This window comes from Clinocottus analis, unplaced genomic scaffold (assembly GCF_023055335.1).
Source record: "Clinocottus analis isolate CAN_PGR_092001 unplaced genomic scaffold, fCliAna1.0.p SCAF_11, whole genome shotgun sequence".
NCBI classification, from domain to species: Eukaryota; Metazoa; Chordata; class Actinopteri; order Perciformes; family Cottidae; genus Clinocottus; species Clinocottus analis.
In genome coordinates, this window is record NW_027175832.1 from 4155742 (window position 1) to 4178753 (window position 23012).

Sequence of the window (23012 nt, forward strand, 5' to 3'; positions counted from 1 at the left end):
ATTTTTTTTAGTTAAACATGTTTCACAGAGGTCTCGCGTGCAAAGCAAAATCTCTAATGTATAAAAGAAAAGAAAAAATGGCACCCACATATATATACTGCACCATATATCCTAATATTTTTGAAATTTTTGTCCATTAAGGAGACGGCGAGACATCATCAGTGATCATTTTCTATCAATCATATTAAAATGTACCTGCAAATCTATATTGCATGAAAAAAAATATTTATGATGGTGTGACTATTATTTGACCATTGAACATTGAAAGAAAACAATAGTGTATATCTGCCAAATAAAGCATCTAAATGGTTACTTGCAGTACATCTAAGAAAGAAAAGTACAATACCTGTACCAACAAACTGCCTAATTGGTCTTCAGCAAGATATTTCTCAACATCTACGAACATATTTCCACACTTTTCCACTTTTACAAATCACCAGCATCCCATGTGATCTGTTGCTGGTAATGAATCAAAGAGGACCACCCCCTCCATCTTTGTCCAGTTTCCCAGGTTACAGAGACCCCTTGTGGCAAGACACAGCTATGAGTTCTCGCCAGAGACTGAAGCTGTGGCCTCCAAGTTTTCTATGCATACTGTACATTTGCAGTATGGAAAGGCAGAGAGGTGTTTGATATTACTGCTCCTGAAGTCCTCTGCGGATGTGCAGCGGTGCCTGCAAACAACAGAACGACGGGCACACAGTGCAGCCAATCAGAGCCATTTATTTAGAGGTTCGGGAAAGATGCATTGTGCTGGACCAACTCATTGGAGGGAACTAACACAGATATGGCAGGCATTCTGTTCACTGAGGGGAAAACTTTAGATAAGAGAAAGCCAGCTGACGTCCCCGGGAGAGACCAAGTTGGAGAGCCACTGCTGACGGTTGTAGCCCCAAGTCTGGATTATCATAACAGCACCACGTAGGGTCTTTCTGATTGAAAGCGTTAGCGCTACGATTTCATGTCAGCTGACATAAATCACACTGAAAAGCTGGGACTTACTGTACTTTAAATGTGCAAAGACAAGAAATAATTACAGGGACCACAAATACCAATCGAAAGTGTGTGCTGGAAATTGCTCACAACAGAGGTTAACCTGCAAGTGGGAATACAAATGAGTTTAAGGCTCATGCATAGGAAATGCATTCATAAGGGCTCAGAAAGAGCTGCAGTGAAGATATTTCACCGCATACAGCCTCTTTTTTTTATCAAGTGCCTCAATGAATCTCAACTGGATAATAGGGATAGGAGAATGCTGTTTTTCACTTGTATGTTTGTCAAACAACAAGACAGTAAACAACTGCAAAATATATGAACTGCATGTAGAATATAGCTTAAAGCAATTTATAATGTCTTGCACCGCTCACACTGCCTCCACCTCAGGTGTTTACTGCTTCGCTTTGCCTCTTTTGGGGCGCTGTGCAGTGTAGCATGTGACTTTTTAAAAGCACCAGACACTATAGGACACCTGACATAAAAGCAATAATCACTGGAAGGACGAGGCAAAAAATACATCCTGAGACATTCTTTGCCAAAGAGCGTGTTGATGGGAGGTCAGGCTTTGAATTCTGCAGCGCTGTTAAGCATGCGAGACAAAAGTAAACACCTTCTGTACTGAAGGAACGTAGTTGGAATTTAGCAGACTTAGCCTCTGTATGATGAACACAACACGTTGACTTTATGTAGCTCAATTAGACGTCCATTTTCCATCCAATTATATTATATAAGGCCAAAGTAAACAGTCATTAAACATGTTTTTCTACCCCGTTGAATCAGTCTGAATACGTTGAATAATCCTTGTGAGATTTGATTAAATCAAATTGATGCCAATTTATAAATAAACTACAGGTAATGTTGTTGTTTTATTTCTCTTTATCATTATTTTGTGTTTCTTTCAGTGATTTCCGCAGTTAAAGCACTATTTTACAGCTGAACTTCAGTAGTTAGTTTACACTGAAGATAAAGAGATGTTGTCTGCTAAAGTCCCTCTGACCAGCGATCCATCCATGTTGAAGATAACACCTGCGCTGTTGTTATGTGGTCTATCACGTGCCATTTTGGTTTATTACTCATTCAGTCACGTTTCTCTCTCACAATATGAGAGCGGCAGCTGAAAGGAACATGAACCAAGGACACACTCATAAAGATTATACAGTGAGGTTGACTGATCCCATCTGCCTCTGGCTCAGGATATGTAGTTCATTAAACTGATAATAGGAAAATGTGAACAATAAGTTTCTGCTGAGGTAAGCAGTTTCACACTAGTGCATTTCCTCAAACACAAAAGACTGTCTCCCTCCAGTGCTCCATGTGGTGACAATGCAGACTCAGTAGCTTTTTAAATAAGCCATGATATGAAGAATGCAAATGCATACAAAATAATCTTTTTTTTCAAGTTGGTGACTATCATTTAGAACCGCTTATTTCATCCTATGCATATTATTCATGATTCAGTTCAGTTTTTTTTTTTTTTAGCCATTTCACTTCAATGATTTCAGATTTCAGTAATGCCTCAGATGAATATAATTTCCATCACAGTCCATTTTGATAACTGAGAAAGAAAAAAAAGGATGAATGACAAAACTGCAGAAAATAGGAAGTTTTGATTATGTTTCATTTCAATCTAACTTGGACGGCCCTGCAGGGCCAGGCTTAGGGTCCAAAGCTTGCCTGCACATATATCAGTAAGGACACCGTCCAGTCCTTATAAGTCATAAATCAGTCAGTCGGCTCAACTTCCACTGCCGGGCCGGACATGAGGCTCAGCTACAAATTCTTTTTTTTCTTTCTAAAAAGTTGGTACAAAGACGAAAGGGATCTTTCTGAAAGTGAGTCCATACTTTGCTGTCACCAATACAGATATGTGTGGATCATGAATCACGTCAGCGCGCTTTTACTGGGGAGAAAAATGTAAAAGTCGTAAGACGAACCATAAAACTCATCTTCAGTGTGACCCCCCTCATGCCTGCAAAATCTAGTGAAATTTTTAGAAGAACATTTGTGGTTTCCTTCAGATTCTCTTTGTCACACTGGAGTTGTCTCTCAGCAACATTTCCCCTAAGCAGCTGGAAATGTAATACAATGAGGAAATTACTCATCGAGCAGGAATTTGTTGGCTTGTTTTCTAACTATTCTGCTGCTTACACTCTGACAACGCTGTTATCCCCCACAAAATGAAAACAACCTGCTGATTGTGCTTTGGACTGTATGACGACTCCAGATTGTCTAACATTATCAAATATGATCCATTTCGTATGGATTATCTGCATCTGAAGGGGAGTCAATGAGCACAATTTAATTGTGGATTCCTATTTGATTTATTGGTATTTCTTATTGAATTTTGAGTGAGGGGACGCACTTTTAATATAAATGCAAATAATAACTAATAACGTTGCCATGTAAATACATTTGTCTTAAATTGTGTTTTTGAATAAATGTTTGGAAATCTCAAGAGTGGGTTTGCATCGACCCTGACCGTAACGCCGACCCACAACAAATAACTCATAATGTCTCAGTGGCCCATTTATTTGGGTCAGAATCAAGGCCAGTGTCATTGTATTACATTTAGCTGACGCTTTTATCCAAAGCAACTTACATTTTTGCTCCATACACAGTAGACACAGCAACGGGGAGCATTTCAGGGTTTAGTGTCTTGCTCAAGGACACAACGACTAGCAGAGCCGGGGCTGGAACCACCAGTCCTCAGATTGAAAGATGGGCATGCTAACCACTGAGCCATACTTGCCAATATATGTGTCCAAAGCTGCATGAGAAACATTGAATTCTGTGTTTTCTGCCAACAGTAGAACCAGCAGAGAGCAAGAGGACATGAGAGGTGTTGTTGTTGTGCCAGGAGAGGACCCAATGACTTTGTGTTGACAGCAGAAGTGTTCAGTATACAACAGGCAGGTTTTTTTCACGGGCGCCTCATCAGCATTAACACCTTCCATCTGTGGCTATCTGTCATCTTGTTTACTCTTTGTAGCGTGTCTTTGTGTTCAAAATGAGATGTTTACCTGGTGGAGACCACTATATCAGGGCTGCTTCCTGTCCCAGCATCATACTCAGATAAGCAGGAGCTTCTCTCTGCAGGGTTATCAGGAGAGGTATATACTGTACTTCAGAGTTATTTTGGACAAAACTGGACAGATTCACAAAGTAGTGAGTTTGGCAGCAACAATGCATCAAAGGTACAGTGTGATTTGGCGTCTGACATATCTTCTTTTTAATTGGTGACTTGAGATTTCGGTTGTGTTTATGATCCTGGAGGTGAAGGTTTTTGTCAGTGCTAAACAGGGTAACAAACTGGTTTTAATTCACAGGTCTTTTCAGCAATCCTACCGCTCCACCTCAGCAAGCAAAGGAGGACGTGCATCATCAGGAAAGATGTTTTTCGTGGCGGGGGTAAAAAATACAGCAGCGGCAGGCCGAGGAAATGGAAGGAGGTAACAGGTTCATGCCAAGTCAGGCTTAAAATTATAAGAAAAATAAGGCATTCATGGCTAAGGGAGAAACTCTTTGTACTCTATATTGCATTTAGATGTGATGTCATGATATTGATATTGTAAGAAAATAAGGTCTTCTCACTTTCCTCATCTTTAGGTCAATCTATCAGAAATTTTGTGATGTAGATTTATTGGAGAAGAAGAAGACAGTGACAGCTCTAAGGCCAGGTGAAGATCGTGCCATTTTCCTGGGACTCTGGATGATTCTCTCTTCAGTCATGATGTACTTTGTCTTGGGGATCACCATATTACGCTCCTATGCCGACAGGTACAGGTCTGTTGTTCAAATATTATTTCTTACCCCCTATAAAGGAGTTAAAAGATATGTCTGTAGGAAAAATGCATTATTCATCATACGTGCTTGTTGACAAACTGCTTTCAGTGCTCTCTCAACCTGAAAATTGCAAAAATGAATACTCGATTTTCAGGAACAAATTACACCTCAAGCCGATTTCATACCATCAGATCCCCAAAATGTTTTCTGCTTTCTTTTTTTTTGCATTTAATTGGATCTTCATTTAAATGTCAACACAGTGTGTGGACTGAGGAGGGTGTGTGTGTTGTACTCAACTCCACGGTCACAGCAGACATGAACTGTTCCTACAACTGTGGGTCAGACTGCTGGAGAGTCTCCAAATACCCCTGTCTGCAGGTCTACGTGAGCGTCAATAACACGGGCCGTGTCAGCCGTTTGTCTCACAATGAGGAGACCCAGGACACCGGCTCTGAAGTGAGTACAGTGCCAGAAGGGAAAATACTGAAAATTACTGAACCGTTTCAAATGTTGAAAATGGCTGTCAGACGCTGGCCTGATTGTAGACTTACTCTGCTCCCGATTCAGAAAATGTTAGTCGATAGGATTTTTCCTGGTCAAGCTGAAAGATGATACATAAAGGGTGATGTATTTGAACATTGTGTTTATTAAAAGAAGCTCGGCAGCCATCCCCCGAAACGAAAAGTGTGACTAACTGATCGCCCTCTAGTTGACCTTGGTGTCCTTCAATTCTCTCCTTGCAGTGCGTCTACGTGCCCAGGTGCCAGAAGGACAGCGTGGCCATGCATGTTGTGATCATGAACATCTCCGAGCGTCTGAAGGTGAACCAGCGGGTCCCCTGTTTCTACGACCCCAGCGAGCAGCAGGAGGCCGCTCTCCTGACGAGGCTGTACGACCACAGCGTCGTCTTCCACTCGCTGCTCTGGCCCTCCTGCATGCTCACAGGAGGGGCCCTCATTATCGTGATGGTGAAGCTCACGCAGTACCTCTGCAGACTGTGCGAAGAGATAGGGAAGATCAAGAGGTGAAATACGTGCAGCAGCTGTCAAAGCATATGCTGATTCAGTGATGGACAACATGACATGAAAGGGATTGTTTCTACCAAACAACCTTGCTGTGACCTCTTGCAAACTTTCCTCCTCATCTGAGACATCCGGAGCAGCTGACTCTCTCCAGATCGAGGATGTGACTGTTTATGAAAGTGAACTGAATGTTCCATGGGGGAAACTGTTAGACATGTAATTGGCTGTTATACAGGGAAAACTATGACTGGATATGCATGGGTTTAAAGCATTGTAAAAATGTTTTATGGGTACAATCTTAAATATGGTCTATTATGAGCATGTGTTTGTATTGTGACAATACCAACCTGTACTTAAATTGACGGGAGAAAACAACGTCTGTCTAAACTGTTTTCTGTATGCGATGTTAATGTTGAGGAAGAACTTTGAGAACTACCTCCAACTTTTCTACGTTTTAATGATCGCATGAGATTACAGGACCATAATATGCTTTGATTTGTTATCTACTATCTCAGTGACCAAATTCCATGTGTTGGTCTCTCCTTATGAACTGTCTTTCATTAATGAACACACGGTGAACATAACCTGAAATGATTTCAAAAACGTAAGTGATTGAGACATTATTATACAATGTTAGCTTGCCTAAGTTTACCAAACAAAGCCTTACGCCCTCAAAAAAATCCTTCTGATCACAGATTTCTGAGTCACAAGTTCACTCTTCAGCACAAAAACTATCGCATCCATCGACAGATTATCTAATAAATAAACAGCAAAACAATAAATACATTTTTTTTTAAAATGACGTTGTGATTTTGCAGTGACTGTACTAAGCGATATGGTCACATACTGTGGCCCTACACCAGGAACGAAGATAATCTCCCCGGGCTGTTTGTGCATGAGAAACCACACAGAGAGCACATACTTCTGCCGAGGCTGCACAAACCTTCTGTGTTTGCTTATTTTGAAGATAGAAAATGGTTCCAAAAAGTTTTATCTCTATCAAAACACACACACACACGCATATATATATATATATATATATATATATATATATATATATATATATATATATATATTCATCCTGCAAGGGGAACTTGTTTTGTTACAGCAGCATTTATACAAGTAAAGCAATATTAATTATAGAAATGCACAATATATACTAAAAATAGAATAGAATAATATAAAATGAACTTAAATAATCAATAGTACAAAGATGTGACCAAACAAACAAACAACAGTGTAACGGAGTTATAGTTGACCAGAGGGGATATAGTCTTTTATATATAGTTTTATGTTGCTCATAACGTCCAACTGAATTCCACTGATACAGTATGCAGTTGTAAAGATACTCAACAAAAAGCAGATTAAATTATATGACCTATAATTTATGAATCATACAACTCCCAGTACTACTTTTCCTCCTCCACCCTTTGTTCTGCGGGCCCCCGACACACACGTGCCGGTTCTGACAGGACGTCGTTCGGCTCATGGCCACAGGATACTGCCTTTCTCATCTACTAACGCTCCTTAGTGGCATTTCATGTCCTACTGAAGTAAACAAGCGGTTTCCACTCCCCGTCTCCTCACACGACAACCCGCTTTCTCCAGCAGCTCCAGCTCACTCTGTGCGGGAGGGCGGTCCACGATGAGGAGCCTGTTAGCAGCCTTCGAGCCGGCTATCGTTAGCTATGCGGAGCTAGCGTGCTACCAAACTGTTCGCGTTGTTTTCGGGACAGCACGATGAAGAACACCATGAAGCATTACAGACTTATTCCACCGCAGCATATTGACAAGATCACTGGGAGCTAGCGGACGTCTTGTCCTCCCCCCACATCGGGTCCGACCCCTCGGCGTCATTGTTTGGATGGACGAACGCGAGGAGACTTCAGCTAGCAGCTGCTAACTGGCAGACTTAGCTTCGCGGCTAACCGGTCGGCTATCTGACACAGGTAGCGTTGTGCGTGTGTTTCTGTCGTGTTTCTGTGTGTGTGCTCTCTTTTTACTGTTATTCAATCGCGGCTCATGGTGACGTTTCCCGGTTTCCCCGGTTCCACGCGCGACAAACGGCCGCCGGTTAACGGCAGACTGACATTAGCCTGTGTATCAGTCGAGGTATTCACATCGTAGCGTTAGATGACATTGATCTGCTGACTGGACTTGGCTAGCGAGCTAAGAAACGACACCTAACGTGAATCCGCCGAGCAGCACAGCACGAACTAGTCGAGGAGACGAGCGATGACTTCGCAGCGTTAGCAGTTAACTAACGTGGCTAATGTGTTTGTTTACATGCTTTGTGAAGCGCGTTCATTCGACACCTCTCGGTTCATCGCTGCCCTCTTTTGAGTTAGCGCGAGTCATTTTAACACCAGCTCCCTCAAGTGAAAGTTATTCTCGTACATTGTTCTGTCTGATGTGATGACAGGTTGTGTTGTCGTTAGGTTAAGCTAACGGTGTTGTATGTTCACGTTATATTGATTTACAGAAGCGTGCAGTGACTTCTTACACGCCTGCTCGTTACAGTTAGCCGGCTAAAGGGCTATGAATGTGTTGCTACCAGTCCTGTCAGACAGAATGAAAGTAACTTCATCAATATAGTCAGTCTGCTCAAAGACACTCAACGTAGACCTATACAGGGGCTGTGCTGCAGGCGTTGCCTGTTATGCTGTTTCCTGAATGTTATATCATTTTTGGCAGCCCATGTTAAATTGGGATACCCCAAGAAGTGTGTACTTAGCATATGCATATGCTGTCACTATGCAACTCTAGCATCGCTGAAGTCAAACGTTTACAACAAACTGTTTTGCATTATTGTGCACAGGTCAGTGATTCTTATATAATTCCGTTTCCTTCTTTCTCACAGTTGGTTGACATTGCACATGTGATAATTAGTGGACTCTGAAAATAGCAGATTTGTTGGCACGACCATGCCTCCAAGGCCTTCCTCGGGAGAACTATGGGGGATGCACTTGATGCCCCCCAGCATCCTCGTGGACTGCCTTCTGCCAAATGGCATGATTCTCACGTTGGAGTGCCTCCGGGAGGCCACGCTTATTACAGTCAAGCATGAGCTTTTCAAAGAGGCCAGGAAGTACCCTCTTTACCATCTGCTGCAGGAGGAGAGCTCCTACATCTTTGTCAGTGTCACCCAGGAGGCAGAGCGGGAGGAGTTTTACGATGAGACCAGGAGGTTGTGTGATCTTAGGCTGTTCCAGGCCTTCCTCAAAGTCATTGAGCCAGTAGGCAACAGAGAAGAGAAAATTCTCAACAGAGAGATAGGTATGGTTCATGAATAATTATGCAATTTCATAACAATCGGCTGTACGATGTTGGCCTTGGTGTTGTCATTACCCACAGTCAGGGGATTTAACATAATACTGTTCGACTGTTTTCACCTGTCATGAAAAAAGTGAGCTTTTATTAAGCACTTGTTCTTTGCAGGTTTTGCCATTGGAATGCCTATATGCGAGTTTGATTTGGTGAAAGACTCAGAAGTGCAGGACTTCAGAAGGAACATTTTAAATGTTTGCAAAGAGGCTGTGGACCTTAGAGACACTAACGGACCCCACAGCAGAGCTTTGTACGTATATCCTCCCAATGTAGAATCTTCTGTGGAGCTTCCCAGGCACTACTATAACAAGCTAGATAAAGGTGGGACATTTTTCTTTGAGCTCAAAATGTACTATGCATACAATGAGAGTTTTGTTGGTTGCTCCTTCACTGCATTTAAAAAAAAAAAATTGTACATTTCTTCAATTAGATCTTTTGTACTCTTTCCCTCAGGTCAAATCATTGTGGTCATATGGGTTATTGTGTCACCCAGCAATGACAAGCAGAAGTATACCCTGAAGATCAACCATGACTATGTGCCAGAGCAGGTGATCGCCGAAGCCATCCGTAAGAAGACACGAAGCATGCTGCTCTCCCAGGAACAGTTAAAGATGTGCGTACAGGAGTATCAGGGAAAGTACATCCTCAAAGTCTGTGGCTGCGACGAGTACTTACTGGAGAAATACCCTCTGAGTCAGTACAAGGTAATCTAATTTAATCTTACGTGTGCTGCGTCTGATGCTATTGTACTTAGTGGGGGGAGAGATTCACATCAAATTATCATCCAACACAAATGTTCTTGACATTTATGACATTAAACAAAATGTATGAGAAAATGTGCTGCCTGTAAAATGTGCTGAGACCGTGTACATCACGGTATAGTCAGTACAAAGCACTTAATGTCTCTGTTGCTGCTGAGTTGTACTTGTACCATCTAAGAATTTACATGTTGATGAACCTCGAAATTGTATGAAAGGGCGTCAAAATGTCAAACAGCATGAATAGCTTCAAAATGTCACAATTATGGCTGCTTCAAAATGCCACTTTGTGTGTCCTTGACAGTATGTGCGCAGCTGTATCATGTTGGGACGGATGCCCAACTTGATGCTAATGGCAAAAGACAGCCTGTATTCCCAGCTGCCCATAGACAACTTCACTATGCCGTCATATGCGAGGCGAATATCCACCGCAACGCCCTACATGAATGGGGAAACAGCCACCAAGTCTCTCTGGACTATCAACGGCACGCTGAGGATCAGGATACTGTGCGCCACTTACGTCAATGTCAACATCAGAGACATTGACAAGGTACAACGGTGTGGTGCTATGACTGCTTCACCTTATTTATATTTATAGCTTCCCTGCTTTGTTCTGGTTTGACAAAAATACATTCTGACTTGTTATCTCACATCTCCACTACCTTGGAGGTTTCTTAGAAGATGTTGCACACTGTTCTTCACTTCATGGAGTCAGACATGCAGTGAAAGATATCTTTACCAGCTTAGTATATAAAACTGTAGTTGGGCGACTGTTGTTCAGTGGTGAGCGGGGCGGGTGGGGAGGGCTCCGCTCCGCTAGCCCTTATCAATATGTCTTTAGGCAAGACGCTTAACCCCAAATTGCTCCCGTAGCTGTGCCTACTGGTCAGCTAGTCCTGATGAGGAGGTGGCACCTTAGCTCCTGCCATCAGTGTATGAATGGCTGAATGATGACAAGACTAGAAAAGCATGATACAAGCAATACAAGTACAGGTCCAGTTAAAGTTCCATTTGTTCCTGTGGCTACTCTAGATCTACGTCAGGACTGGGATATACCACGGTGGAGAGCAGTTGTGTGACAATGTCAACACCCAGCGCGTGCCCTGCTCCAACCCCAGGTAATGCACTGCGAAGACTGCCTTTATATGCTCTGGGATTTCACTGATCTGTGTGACAGTAATGTGTTTGATTATGTTAATGGTACCTTCCCTGTTTATTTCAGGTGGAACGAGTGGCTGAACTACGACATGTACATTCCAGACATCCCTCGTGCTGCCCGACTCTGCCTCTCCATCTGCTCTGTGAAAGGAAGGAAGGGAGCTAAAGAGGTTGGCTACATGAATGTTTTCATGCTTAAAATAACATCTTTGGTAGATTTGACAACATGGTGGTTACTGCTTGTCACAACAAATGTGTTTTAATACTGCAGTAAACACTCCTCGAGCAGCTACTTTGTAAGACATGTCAACAAAGCAACTGGTGCATCTGCTTTCAGTGCAGCTAAACAAACTATCACTGTTTTAATAACAAAGTCAATCAGTAATTTGCCTTTTACCGTAATGCCATGAGCAACTGTGATGGGATTTCATGATGTGTGTGTAAGTGGCTTTTTGCTACAGCACGGCAAACTCAAGGGAGAGGAATCCTTAGCTGAGGAGTTGAAGACGTGAAGCTTGTCATGTGACGGCTCATTGTGGTTGCTCTCTTGTTTTAATACTTGCTGCAATAGAAACACATTGGTTGTCTATAAGTATCAAAAATTATTTATGTTTTGTTGATTCAGTTTTTAAGACAAATACATTGCATTTCCTGTGGCCGAGTACTTCACAATATTAGCCACTTCAGGGAGTTACATTCATGTGAAGAAGTAGGACATGTTTGGTTTCCATGAGTAGTGACTTAATACAGCTTTGACAGAGCAGTGGGAGAGTTGACAGTAAACAATGAGACTGGTATCAATGAGGTAAAACGGTAATCCTGGATTACATACACGCAACGTTTTATACAAAGGTCAAAACAGAATGTTCATAAATGGAAGTTGACACCGCTTACTTCAACTGCACCTGTCTGTTTCGTAGCCTCGAGCGGTTGTCCCTCTAATCATTTCCATATGCATCATCTTTCTGGTATTTTCCTGCAGGAGCACTGTCCTCTTGCCTGGGGCAACATTAACCTGTTTGACTACACCCACACATTAGTAGCAGGGAAGATGGCACTCAATCTATGGCCTGTCCCACACGGCATGGAAGACCTGCTCAACCCTATTGGTGTCACAGGATCCAACCCAAACAAGGTGAGCAGCAAATGTCAACATTGTGGTGTTCACTCATGGTTCGTGCTTCCAGTAGTGTCTAAAGTTTCTTTACAGAGTGGTTTGATAGACAGATTCCACATGCAATGCTGTCTTTTTGTTTGTCAGTTTTTTGCACACATACCAAAGTATAAGAATTATAATGTTGTTTAAAGTGCAAATTTTGTCAAAGATTTTCTTTCAATTACGTGAATCAGCATATTAAAACTCAAACACGATAGAACAACATAGCATAAAACATAGTAATCGTTTCAAAGCTTTTCAACTATGTATTACGCTCCTGTCTGTGACTGACCTCTAAGCCTCATTACTGAGTTTAAATCGAGCTGGTGACGACCTGTAGAATTTCAGGGCTGGACTTAAGCTGCTTTGGTTAAATCAACCAAGCCTCTTATCCCACCTAATGAAATACTCATTGACACAGGCACCTTTCTTTGAATACAGTAAACACTTCTCCCCTTCCACCACTTTCTAAACCTGCAGGAAACCCCTTGTCTGGAGCTGGAGTTTGACCATTTCAGTTGCCCTGTCAAGTACCCTGAAATGACCATCATTGAGGACCATGCAAACTGGAATATATCCAGAGAGCTTGGCTTTAATTACTGTCACACCGGTTTGGTAAGATAACCAGAATTCATTTCTAAGTGTTTTGTTTGACTGAGATCTAATTATTATTCTGAGCAGCCACTACATTGTGGTTCACTCGCGCCACAGATAGTAAACTTCCTTTGAATTTTTTATGTCACGCAATACAGCAGCGACATTGTTCATTTTTCTTTTTTTTTTTTGTGTTATATGGTGTCTTAGAGTAACAGGCTGGCGCGCGACAACCCCCTGACCGACACCGACAATGAGCAGCTACGACTGGTGTGTAACAGAGATCCGCTGTCTGAAATCACTGAGCAGGAAAAAGACTTTCTATGGAGACACAGGTAATCGGTGTGCACTTGTATGCCAATATATAAGGTTTCTGAGGGGGGTCAAAACCATTTTATTTCTCATAAAAGTAATTGTATTCATTTATTCTTTCCCCAAACTATTTCAGACAAGACTGCGTCAACATGCCAGAGATCCTTCCCAAGATCCTCCTGGCTGTGAAATGGAACTCGAGAGATGAGATTGCTCAGGTAAGCTCAGGTTTCCACTGCTGACACAACTTTATTTTGAAGGATAAAGTAAGGTGTGCCTTACTTAGTTGCTATACTAATGCACATCAGCTGTTGTTTACACAGATAGAACAAACTGTCTCATGTCTTGGAGGGTTGTTTAAAAATGCAAGTATGCTAAAAACACATGTTTTTTTTAAATTTCAGATGTATTGTCTCCTGAAGGACTGGCCTGCTATCAAGCCAGAGCAAGCCATGGAGTTGCTTGATTGCAACTTCCCTGATCCAATGATCAGAGAGTTTGCCGTAAAGTGCCTTGAGAAATACTTAACTGATGACAAACTTTCACAGTACCTCATTCAACTGGTTCAGGTGCGTGGTTCGGTTAATGTTTCAGTTTAATATACTGTAGTAGTGTTTTTTTGGTAAATAAAGTTTGATGATGATTGCTATGTTGTTTTTGTGTGCCTAGGTTCTAAAGTATGAGCAGTACCTTGATAACCCACTGGCACGCTTCCTGCTGAAAAAGGCTTTGACCAATCAGAGGATAGGACACTTTTTCTTTTGGCATTTAAAGTGAGTTCATTAATAAAGGTCTTCTTTCAAGAATATGTGGAGCCGTTTGCACGCCACTTAAAAGGTTAAACTGACGTTTGAATGTCTATTACGGGGAAATGTTGCCAACTTTCAAAACAGCTTTGTGTCGTTGCAACGCCAGCGGTTGACGCGTTTCAAGCCATCGACGGACATGAGCGGGCAGCTCCGGGAAGCCGATCATCTTCACCCACATTGCAATGATACAAAGCTCGATGAAAACCTGCAACGTTTCCTCTTTAAGTTGTCTGGTCCCCAATCACAGTAGATTCAAGAAAGTCATGTGAAAACAGCTGTTGTCAGTCAATGACGGCCTCTTCATCTTTTTTCCTCTCGCCTACATTTGTGTAGGTCGGAGATGCACAACAAGACTGTGAGCCAGCGGTTTGGGCTACTGCTGGAGTCCTACTGCCGGGCCTGTGGCATGTATCTGAAGCACCTGAGCAGACAGGTGGAGGCCATGGAGAAACTCATCAATCTCACTGACCTCCTCAAACAGGAGAAAAAAGATGAGGCGCAGAAGGTAATCTGACGGCCGGCAGCTGCTGATTGTGATTCACTGAATTGTTGTTTAATCTTGACATCTAGACCATCAGATCGGGCCACAGCACAATGCAGTGGATTGATTGAGTTTGGACAGTTGCTTACTAAATGTATTTCAACCACACATTACTAAATAAACAGAATCTTTTCAATAATAGCCTTATGTTAATACAGAATATTCTAAAATCTTCTTCTCGAGAATGATTGGTGTTCAGCTGCTGCTTTTGAAGGTCAACACTACTTCACAGTAAAAGCATTTTTAAGGAAGTGAAAAGTGCAGCAATAGCAAATGAATTTTGCTTTTTATTAGAATTGAATAGAATTACTTATGAAATGGTGCATCAGCCAAAAAAATGTCAATCTCTTATAATTGCACTCAAATAAAGCAAATAAAGGCCTTCACTTAAAACAAATGTAAGTGAAGGCCTTACTTTGAATAGGCTTCTATTTAGAAATGAACAGTATTCAAATACTAATAAGTACTAATTTAAAAACAGTTTGCCAGCTCAAAAATAATGCTCAGTTTAATATTTAAGTGTTGACTACAAGGAGGAGGTCGTGGCCACTAAATAAAGTGTCAATCATACATAATGGTTTCTAAGCAAATATATTGGTGCTGGCAAATCTTAATGGAACAATATCAACTCAGTAATAGCCTTAATTATTGATGAAATGACCAGCACCCAGCCACACAAAGGGTGCTCGTAGAAGCGGCTTTCAGCTCCTTGTGAATCATTTTGCTGTTGAAAATCAGCAGCAAGCAGACTGTACTCACTGTACGTCCATCAGGCTGAGGGACTCGCCAGCTGCCTAAACTACTGTTTGATTGACTCATACATTGGTGTCTCTCCCTTTTTTTTAAGGTGCAAATGAAGTTTCTGGTGGAGCAGATGAGAAGGCCTGATTACATGGACGCCCTGCAGAACTTCACCTCGCCACTGAATCCAGCACATCAGCTGGGAAACCTCCGGTACGGCCGCGCTGTCTCATCTCACGCCCTCCTCTGAAACATGGGCTGGCATTTAATATGAATTTATTTTGCAGGTGTTGCTTTTGCCTTTTCCTCTCAAAGGCTGAACATGTTATTATGTCATTAAATGGCAGTGTCGTGTGTGTGTGTGTGTGTGTGTGTGTGTGTGTGTGTGTGTGTGTGTGTGTGTGTGTGTGTGTGTGTGTGTGTGTGTGTGTGTGTGTGTGTGTGTGTGTGTGTGTGTGTGTGTGTGTGTGTGTGTAGAGAATATATTTAGGGACATAATGAACTCCATGCGCTTAAAGAACCGCCTCATTTTACAGCAAACTCGAGTCCACGTGACTAGCTTGGGATGAAATGATGAATATTTTGGATTGAATCAGGACTTGAGGGCTCAAACATATACCCGTCTCTGTTTCAGCTTGGAGGAATGCAGGATGATGTCATCAGCCAAGCGACCGCTATGGCTTAACTGGGAAAACCCAGATATGATGTCAGAGCTGCTCTTTCAGAACAACGAAATCATCTTCAAAAATGGCGATGGTGAGTTGTTCCTCTTGTGGCCTCTGTTTCTATTTGCCCAGTCGTGCTGTGTATCAGCACACACACACAGACTTCTGCTGAGCATGCAGCATAATTCATTCTAAGCCTGTGGGGCATGTCATGGCACACAAACACAACGCCATCGATGTTCTTTACATCGAATTCTGAAAGAACAAGCCACATTATTGGAATCAAACTTAAGCGCAGCTGCTTGAGCATTTTGCTGCACCATCTGTGGCAAAATACACTTTGACAGCTCTGCTCCATAATGCATTATGAAGTTGATCAAAGGGCAACATAGCAGCTAATATTCACCTTACTGTCACCCACCTCCGCGTCTCTCTCTGCTTCCGCAGATCTGAGGCAGGACATGCTGACGCTGCAGATCATTAGGATAATGGAGAACATCTGGCAGAACCAAGGCCTTGATCTCAGGTAGGCTCCTCAACTTCACCATGACAGCGAGGATGCAGGTGCATATTAACAGGCACTGGTTACTTTCATGTTCTGGTACTCGTACTTGGATGCATATTAGTGGCAAACCCCCCAGCGAGTCACCCACAAGTCATTTCATATGAAGTCCGTCACTGCAGCCCTAATTATTTCTGCCTCTCTTTATGTGTCTTGTCCTTCCTCCTCCAGGATGCTGCCGTATGGTTGTCTGTCAATCGGTGACTGTGTGGGTTTAATTGAGGTGGTGAGGAACTCTCACACCATCATGCAGATCCAGTGTAAAGGAGGCCTAAAGGGGGCACTGCAGTTCAACAGCCACACACTGCATCAGTGGCTGAAGGATAAGAACAAGGGAGAGATGTGAGTGACAAAACCAGTGATTTATACAGCTTTTCCTTATCATGTAGAGTGTTAGTGATATTATAAAGACTAAAGTGAAGATTAAGTGTCTAAGAGCAAAGGGGAATACTTGGATACAGCCCATAATTTGTCTCTGAGACTAAAGTATTTTCCATTTGTTTGATTTCTTAGGTATGACCAGGCCATCGATCTGTTCACGCGGTCGTGTGCAGGCTACTGTGTAGCCACGTTTATCCTGGGCATAGGGGACAGACACAATAGCAACATCATGGTCAAAGATGACGGACAGGTAAAGATTGCATTACAATTCCTTTCCATGTGTATGCATGCATACTTTCTAATCATACAAACTAATTAATATGTACTTTTCACAGCTGTTCCACATAGACTTTGGCCATTTCCTCGACCACAAAAAGAAGAAGTTTGGGTACAAGAGAGAACGGGTGCCCTTTGTGCTCACGCAGGACTTCTTGATCGTTATTAGCAAAGGAACTCAAGAGTGCACCAAAACAAGGGAGTTTGAAAGGTAATAGCAGCAACAGTTTGTTTCCTCGGCATAAAAGATGAACCATCATTGACTTCTGAACGATGCCAAATCAAACTGGGAGATTGTATTCTACTGTATGTGGCAGATTTGTGGAATATCACACATTTGTCTTGTATCCCTTTCTTTATTGTATTTTCTTTTCTTCCTCCTCCCTCAGGTTCCAGGAGATGTGTTATAAGGCATACCTGGCAATCCGGCAGCACGCCAACCTCTTCATCAACCTCTTCTCCATGATGCTGGGCTCAGGGATGCCCGAGCTGCAGTCCTTTGACGACATCGCTTACATCAGAAAGACCCTGGCCTTGGACAAGACGGAGCAGGAGGCCCTGGACTACTTCATGAAGCAGATGAACGACGCTCACCACGGCGGCTGGACGACCAAGATGGACTGGATCTTCCACACGATCCGCCAGCACGCCATGAACTGAAATGACGACTGACACAAGAGAGGAGTAAAAAAAAAAAAAAAGACTGTTCCGACAACAGCTCACTAAGAACCAAAAGAATATTGAGAAGCGAGCAAGGTATTTTCCCAACCACACGAAGGCCTGGTGATACTTCTGCCAGCACGGGACTCTGAAACATTACCTGCCAGAGAACCACAAAGTAAGGGCGCTTAGACGGGCCTATTTCAGGGACGTAATGCCTAATTGCTCCCGTTTCTGATCTTCTTTCTCCCTGCACTATGAACTTCAGATGACGTCATATTCCATCAGTCTTCTTCATCGGAACTGAGCGAGTGTAATGGACCTCAACAACGTTTGCCTTCTTTTTGTGTGAACAAACTATCTACTATACTACTAGATTTTTTTTTATTTTGTATTCCTTTCAGTACATCTACAACTATCAGCATTAAGAAAGCAACATCATGGATGGTGTACATGAGCACAGACTGTTTTTCTAAAGATGAACTCACCGCTTCTTTTTTCCACTACCTATTTTAAACTGATGAAGGTCGAGGAAGATGTCGACGCTCACAGCCAGGCTCGCTGAGACATAAGGAAAGGGACAATGAGCAGCCTGGCAAGTGACCACAAAATCATGATTACCCCTTACAATCATAAAAAAAACAAAAAAAACAATCACCATTAATTGCAGAACTGATAGGGGACATGTCGTTAAACACAAAGCATTTAACACTTAACGCTAACAACTTATTTGTAGCCTCCAGACGACGTGTCCTCAGTTTAGAAATAACGCCAGATAACTGACTTTTGTACAGCAGTATATCCATAGACTTGTATGCATTCAGTGCAATTATTCCTTTTTTTTGAGTCTATTTTCTACTGAGCCAAAGTACTAGATGTGTAACCCCGCTATTTGGAAGTCTTATTGTTTAAAAAAAAAAAAAAAAAAGAGAGAAAAAAAATTGTCACGACTATTCCAAGTCTCTTCTCCGTACTCAAAGCACTGATCTCTGCAGTATTTGTTTTTGTTTTGTTTCGTCTATCAGTATTATTTTGTGTCTGATGTTCGTCGTCCACCCCGCGCAGACGGATCGGAGAAAACCTTCCTGATGGTCGCCTGTAAAAGATGCTATGGATTGGTTATTCAGCAGATAGAGGCAAGAGATGCAGGGGGGAGGATGTGCAGTGTTCCTTTTTATGTGCAGTGCTGTTACACTATGCAAGTTGTGATTCCTAATATGTACCGTGTACTGCAGAAAAATAGACAAAAAAGTTGATGTTGGAGCAAAACAAGAACGAGAAATGCATCTCCCCCTCGACATGATCACACGGACAAGTGTGTCAGTGAACTTCAAACAGACAGTGCAAGGAAGAGGACAAGAAAATGCTGCACTGTAACAGAATAGTCTACTTCTTCCCAACAAAAAGAACTGTGAGAAAATGCCTTTGGACCCTGCCTTTTTGCTTCTCCTTACCAGGTTCATATCTGGAGCTCCAATCTAAGCCATCTGTATAACGTTTGATCCGTTGAGTTTTTGCTCCTCCTGTCTTGTTCTCAATCACACATTCGACAGGTAAATTAAGACCGACTCTCTCCTCACATTTGCCATATGGTTCCAGATCGTGACGTCCAGGTAAAGAACAGTAGCTGAAGTGAGTTTTTTTTTTTTTTTTTTTTTTGTTAGTCAGCCTTCAAAGTGTCTTCTTCCCGCTTCTTTCCTATGATTGTCACCCTTATGTGTGGAAGAACGGTCTTCGCAGGTTTCGCTCACCGCACAGACACATACGTAAGAGGTCAGTAAATGTTCCAGCGTTACCAAATGATACACAGCGGGGTGGTTTCCTGGACGCTCGAGTCCGTCTAAAAGTCCACTTTTTTTTGTTTTCTGTCCATGGCCACGGACTAAAAAAAAAAAAGCCCAGGAAACCGCTGCTAGTGAGATGCATGTGCTTCTGTACAGGCGACAGAGCAGTGGGCCGGACCCAAACTGAGAACTACACCCCATAAACTTTATTGAAGAACTCTCTAAATGATGCTATTTCCCTTTTGTTATTGTTGTTTCTTCTTCTTCTCACACTGCGTTATGCATGAGGTCCTCGAATATCTGCTTTTCTTTTTTGTTTGTTTGACCTGATGTTGTTTACTTGAATTTCATGTACAGAAATGACCTTGTTGCTCCTCGTGTGAGGTACAACAGAGTCACAATGAAGGTAACAGATAATGATAACTGCTACTACATGTGCAAATGCTTTCCTTGAATTACTACAGAGGTAATATATTTTTGTATTTTTAAATGTAAGCAAACTCGTATATGTAACTGCTAACCAAAAAAACAAAAAAAAAAACGGAGGAATCATGCATAATGTGCACCATCCTCATACAAAACCCAGTAGACAGCTTCTAGTTGTTGAAATGATATGAATGACAAAGCAGAGGTGGATTGTTGAATGAAGGACAAGGACTTGATGCTGTTGTCAGAGTACGACCTTGCCCTAAGTGGAAGTCTGTAAGCACAATAAGAGGAAAGAAGCTACCTGCATGTTTTAAAAGAAACCAGAACCCATATGTTAGTTATATATCCATCTGAGTATATATATCATTAAAAACTCTTCAAATACTTGTTTTAGTTATCCTCATATGACAATGTCTGATAAGAAACTGTATGCATTCATTTATTGTACTGTTGAATAAAAACATTTCTCCCTATCTAAATAGATTAGCAGGCATTTTTATTACACTGCTTGTTTTGCAAGGAGAATTTACAAGGCACTTCAGCGGTTTTGTGCTTCATGAAAAGATTGACATTCATGTGGGGAAAAGCCTCGGTAATATCCTTACATTTGTGCCAAACAAGGACATCTTTTTTTTCTCAATCTTTCAATAGAAAACGACACACAAACCCTTTACTGGTTACACGTTTTTACACGTTACACGTTAAAAAATGGTCTTAAACTGTGCTGACAAACTTCCTTTTTTACTTTCAGTACATTCTGCAGCTGCTCTTGCAACGTATGCACTGTTGCATGCAGTGCACGTGCCGTTTGGAGACACTATTTCCTCATGACTTTGCCCCTTGAACTTTGAACCTCTCGCTCAAATTCACTTCAAAGAGGATTGTTGGTCAGAATAGCCATAAAATCAAAATGCGACCGGGTGCATGTTTGGAGAGGTTTCTGCATGGCTCAAACTATAAATGTCTTTGATTGGTGACACTTAAAACACACTTTTCACTCTGATTGCTGTAGATTATTTGCCGTGGTTAACATTCTAAATTATACACTTCTTTTTGCGCGTTGCAGCCCAAACACTGGATGTGTCATGACGGAGACTGCATGCTGGGTATCCGGAGGATTCTGTACAGTTTGCCCCCCTGAGTGTATAGTTTGCCCGCTGCAGCCCCGCTGCACATCTCAGAGGAGAGATGGGCAACGCACTGTGTCAGCTTCACAAGGCCCACCAGCAGAGCGCCGCCGCCCAGCATCAGACCGGGCCACAGCATCGCAAACAGGGCGTTCTTAAAGGTGTACTTCCTGCTCAGGATGACGTCCTTCGGGTGCCTCGCCGGGTCAGCGAAGCACGATAGCGTGCTCCCCAGCTGAGTGTCCAAGCTGTTTTTCACTTTCAGGGCTTCCTCGTCCAGTTCTGTTCTGTCCATCTGACATTTGGGTATGTAGAAACACTGGGAAAGGGAAAGATATGATTCAAGTGTCATTTTTTTTTTTTTTGGGATCCAGAGACCTTCTTGTTACAGTCGGCAGCACTGATTGCAATCAGTGAGACGACCTGCAAGTTTCTTTTTTGATTCTGTGTTTTGTCTGGTAGGAAAAAAGAAAAAAGAGAGCGGCCCTTCCTAGCCTCCTTGTGCTGCACTGAAAAAACTATTTCATACAATTCCTCTAAATGGAGCAGAAGTGCAGCATGAGAGCATCTCCAAATACTATCTCCTTGGTGCAGGAATCAGAGTCGTTTTTCCTTCACTTCTTTCTTAGATGCTTTCTCAAGTCCCTGCTTAGATATCTAATATGAAAATATGGATGACTGAGAGTCCTTAACAAGCAAAATGAAGCTCTACCTCACCGTTGGAGCATATAGACACACAGCCTTAATGCTCAAACCCTCTCATTGAGGTCTTTGAAGTAACCTGCAGGTGTTTCTCCTTTTAGAGTCGACATGCCACGCCTCGTGCCAAGCAGATTTCAAACCCGGGGGCTTATGAAGCTGTAAATGACCTAAAACCTGGAATTCAAAGCCATATAAATCCCTACCTCAGGAGCGAGGAGGACCGACTCCTCGTCAAAGTGGAGAAAAGCCCTCTGATTGGAGTCTGTGAGGTTAACCATGACCCTGAGGCAAGGCACTGTGCTCACGCTTCTGCAGTCCACCCACTCCTCCAGGATGTCGGCCTGCAGCAGCACACAGCTGGCCTCCTCCTCCCAGTGACTGGAAAACAAGAGCGACATTTTGCCGTCGTAAATGTAATGATTTTCTATTTAAATGTTCTATTATTATAAATGTAATATCTTCAGTCCATATGGACTATTGGTTAGACATGTTTTATCAAAACTAATAATGAATTAAATAAATCAAAAATAGAATCCCCAGTTGAATCAATAATAACTTCTTAGTTGCAGCCTTAATTGTTTTGTTTAAAATCACATATTCATAAGTATGGAAGTCCATTTCCATACCTAAAAAAAAAAATCATGATTATGACTTTTGTGGCGTAAATGAGCTTCCATACAAGGGCCTGTGTATCGTATGACATGTCTTATCCACCAGCAGGCAGACTGCAGTGCACCTGTTAACATAAGGCTTGACCACAGTGATGCCGACCACAAAGACCATGAGCACGGAGAAGGCCATCATGGCGAAGCCCAGCAGGATGGCTCGGTCCTCCCCGACACTCGACACGGACATCTGTGTGCGAGCTCGCTGCCCCGCCGCCCCTCTACTCCACTCCTGCTCCTGCACTGTGTGAAGAAGCTCTCTGTGTGTCTCACACACACACACACACACACACACACACACACACACACACACGGAGAGAGAGAGAGAGGATGTAATGATTTTATCCGGCAGTGATTCAAATACGATCTCTGATTCGATGCGCCATCACATTTTGTGTTCGACTCTTGAGATTATTTGGTTCATTTTTATTCATTTTTCTATTCTTTCAAACGACATGAATCCCTCGGGGACTAAAAGTACCTGAACAGATTTAGATTGAAAAAATAAATAAAAGACATAGTTGGCATTCGTTTAAATATTGAGATTTATTAACAAATTTCCCT

The 23012-nt window shown here is 42.3% G+C and overlaps 3 protein-coding genes across 5 annotated transcripts; 2 read left to right on the top strand and 1 right to left on the bottom strand.

Annotated features, from left to right (window-relative positions):
* Positions 1–4386: 4386 nt before the first annotated feature.
* On the top strand, positions 4387–5807 carry LOC137782245 (calcium-activated potassium channel subunit beta-2-like). Its single transcript, XM_068571452.1, has 4 exons — positions 4387–4445; positions 4603–4773; positions 5040–5235; positions 5523–5807. The coding sequence occupies exons 1-4, from the start codon at positions 4387–4389 to the stop codon at positions 5805–5807; spliced, it is 711 nt and encodes a 236-aa protein (XP_068427553.1).
* Positions 5808–7280: 1473 nt separating this feature from the next.
* On the top strand, positions 7281–20433 carry LOC137778971 (phosphatidylinositol 4,5-bisphosphate 3-kinase catalytic subunit alpha isoform). Of its 3 annotated transcripts, XM_068566382.1 has the most exons (21): positions 7281–7750; positions 8662–9077; positions 9240–9449; positions 9582–9832; positions 10191–10436; positions 10919–11004; positions 11109–11214; positions 12027–12179; positions 12681–12815; positions 13005–13129; positions 13243–13324; positions 13511–13675; positions 13776–13879; positions 14249–14420; positions 15304–15410; positions 15832–15953; positions 16310–16388; positions 16596–16766; positions 16938–17055; positions 17141–17292; positions 17471–20433. In XM_068566382.1, exons 2-21 carry the CDS (start codon positions 8726–8728, stop codon positions 17739–17741), a joined length of 3207 nt encoding a protein of 1068 aa, XP_068422483.1. In that variant the 5' UTR covers positions 7281–7750; positions 8662–8725; the 3' UTR covers positions 17742–20433. The 3 variants fall into 3 exon arrangements, with proteins under 3 accessions (XP_068422483.1, XP_068422491.1, XP_068422499.1); XM_068566390.1 differs by lacking the exon at positions 7281–7750 and having other exon boundaries at positions 8321–9077; XM_068566398.1 differs by lacking the exons at positions 7281–7750; positions 8662–9077 and having other exon boundaries at positions 9295–9378; positions 9677–9832.
* A 604-nt stretch (positions 20434–21037) lies between these two features.
* On the bottom strand, positions 21038–22638 carry kcnmb3 (potassium calcium-activated channel subfamily M regulatory beta subunit 3). Its single transcript, XM_068599660.1, has 3 exons — positions 22520–22638; positions 21987–22161; positions 21038–21400 (listed from the first exon to the last, which is right to left on the bottom strand). Exons 1-3 carry the CDS (start codon positions 22636–22638, stop codon positions 21038–21040), a joined length of 657 nt encoding a protein of 218 aa, XP_068455761.1.
* Positions 22639–23012: the final 374 nt, after the last annotated feature.

Excerpts from the sequence above, each read along its gene's own strand:
- LOC137782245 (XM_068571452.1), top strand. The coding sequence starts at position 4,387 with ATGTTTTTCGTGGCGGGGGTAAAAAATACAGCAGCGGCAGGCCGAGGA. Across the intron at positions 4,774-5,039 it reads TTACGCTCCTATGCCGACAG|TGTGTGGACTGAGGAGGGTG; the intron begins GTACAGGTCTGT and ends ATGTCAACACAG. Across the intron at positions 5,236-5,522 it reads CCCAGGACACCGGCTCTGAA|TGCGTCTACGTGCCCAGGTG; the intron begins GTGAGTACAGTG and ends CTCTCCTTGCAG.
- LOC137778971 (XM_068566382.1), top strand. The coding sequence starts at position 8,726 with ATGCCTCCAAGGCCTTCCTCGGGAGAACTATGGGGGATGCACTTGATG. Across the intron at positions 9,078-9,239 it reads AATTCTCAACAGAGAGATAG|GTTTTGCCATTGGAATGCCT; the intron begins GTATGGTTCATG and ends TGTTCTTTGCAG. Across the intron at positions 13,676-13,775 it reads ACCTCATTCAACTGGTTCAG|GTTCTAAAGTATGAGCAGTA; the intron begins GTGCGTGGTTCG and ends TTGTGTGCCTAG.
- kcnmb3 (XM_068599660.1), bottom strand. The coding sequence starts at position 22,638 with ATGTCCGTGTCGAGTGTCGGGGAGGACCGAGCCATCCTGCTGGGCTTC. Across the intron at positions 22,162-22,519 it reads GTCAAGCCTTATGTTAACAG|TCACTGGGAGGAGGAGGCCA; the intron begins GTGCACTGCAGT and ends CTTGTTTTCCAG. Across the intron at positions 21,401-21,986 it reads CGGTCCTCCTCGCTCCTGAG|TGTTTCTACATACCCAAATG; the intron begins GTAGGGATTTAT and ends TCCCTTTCCCAG.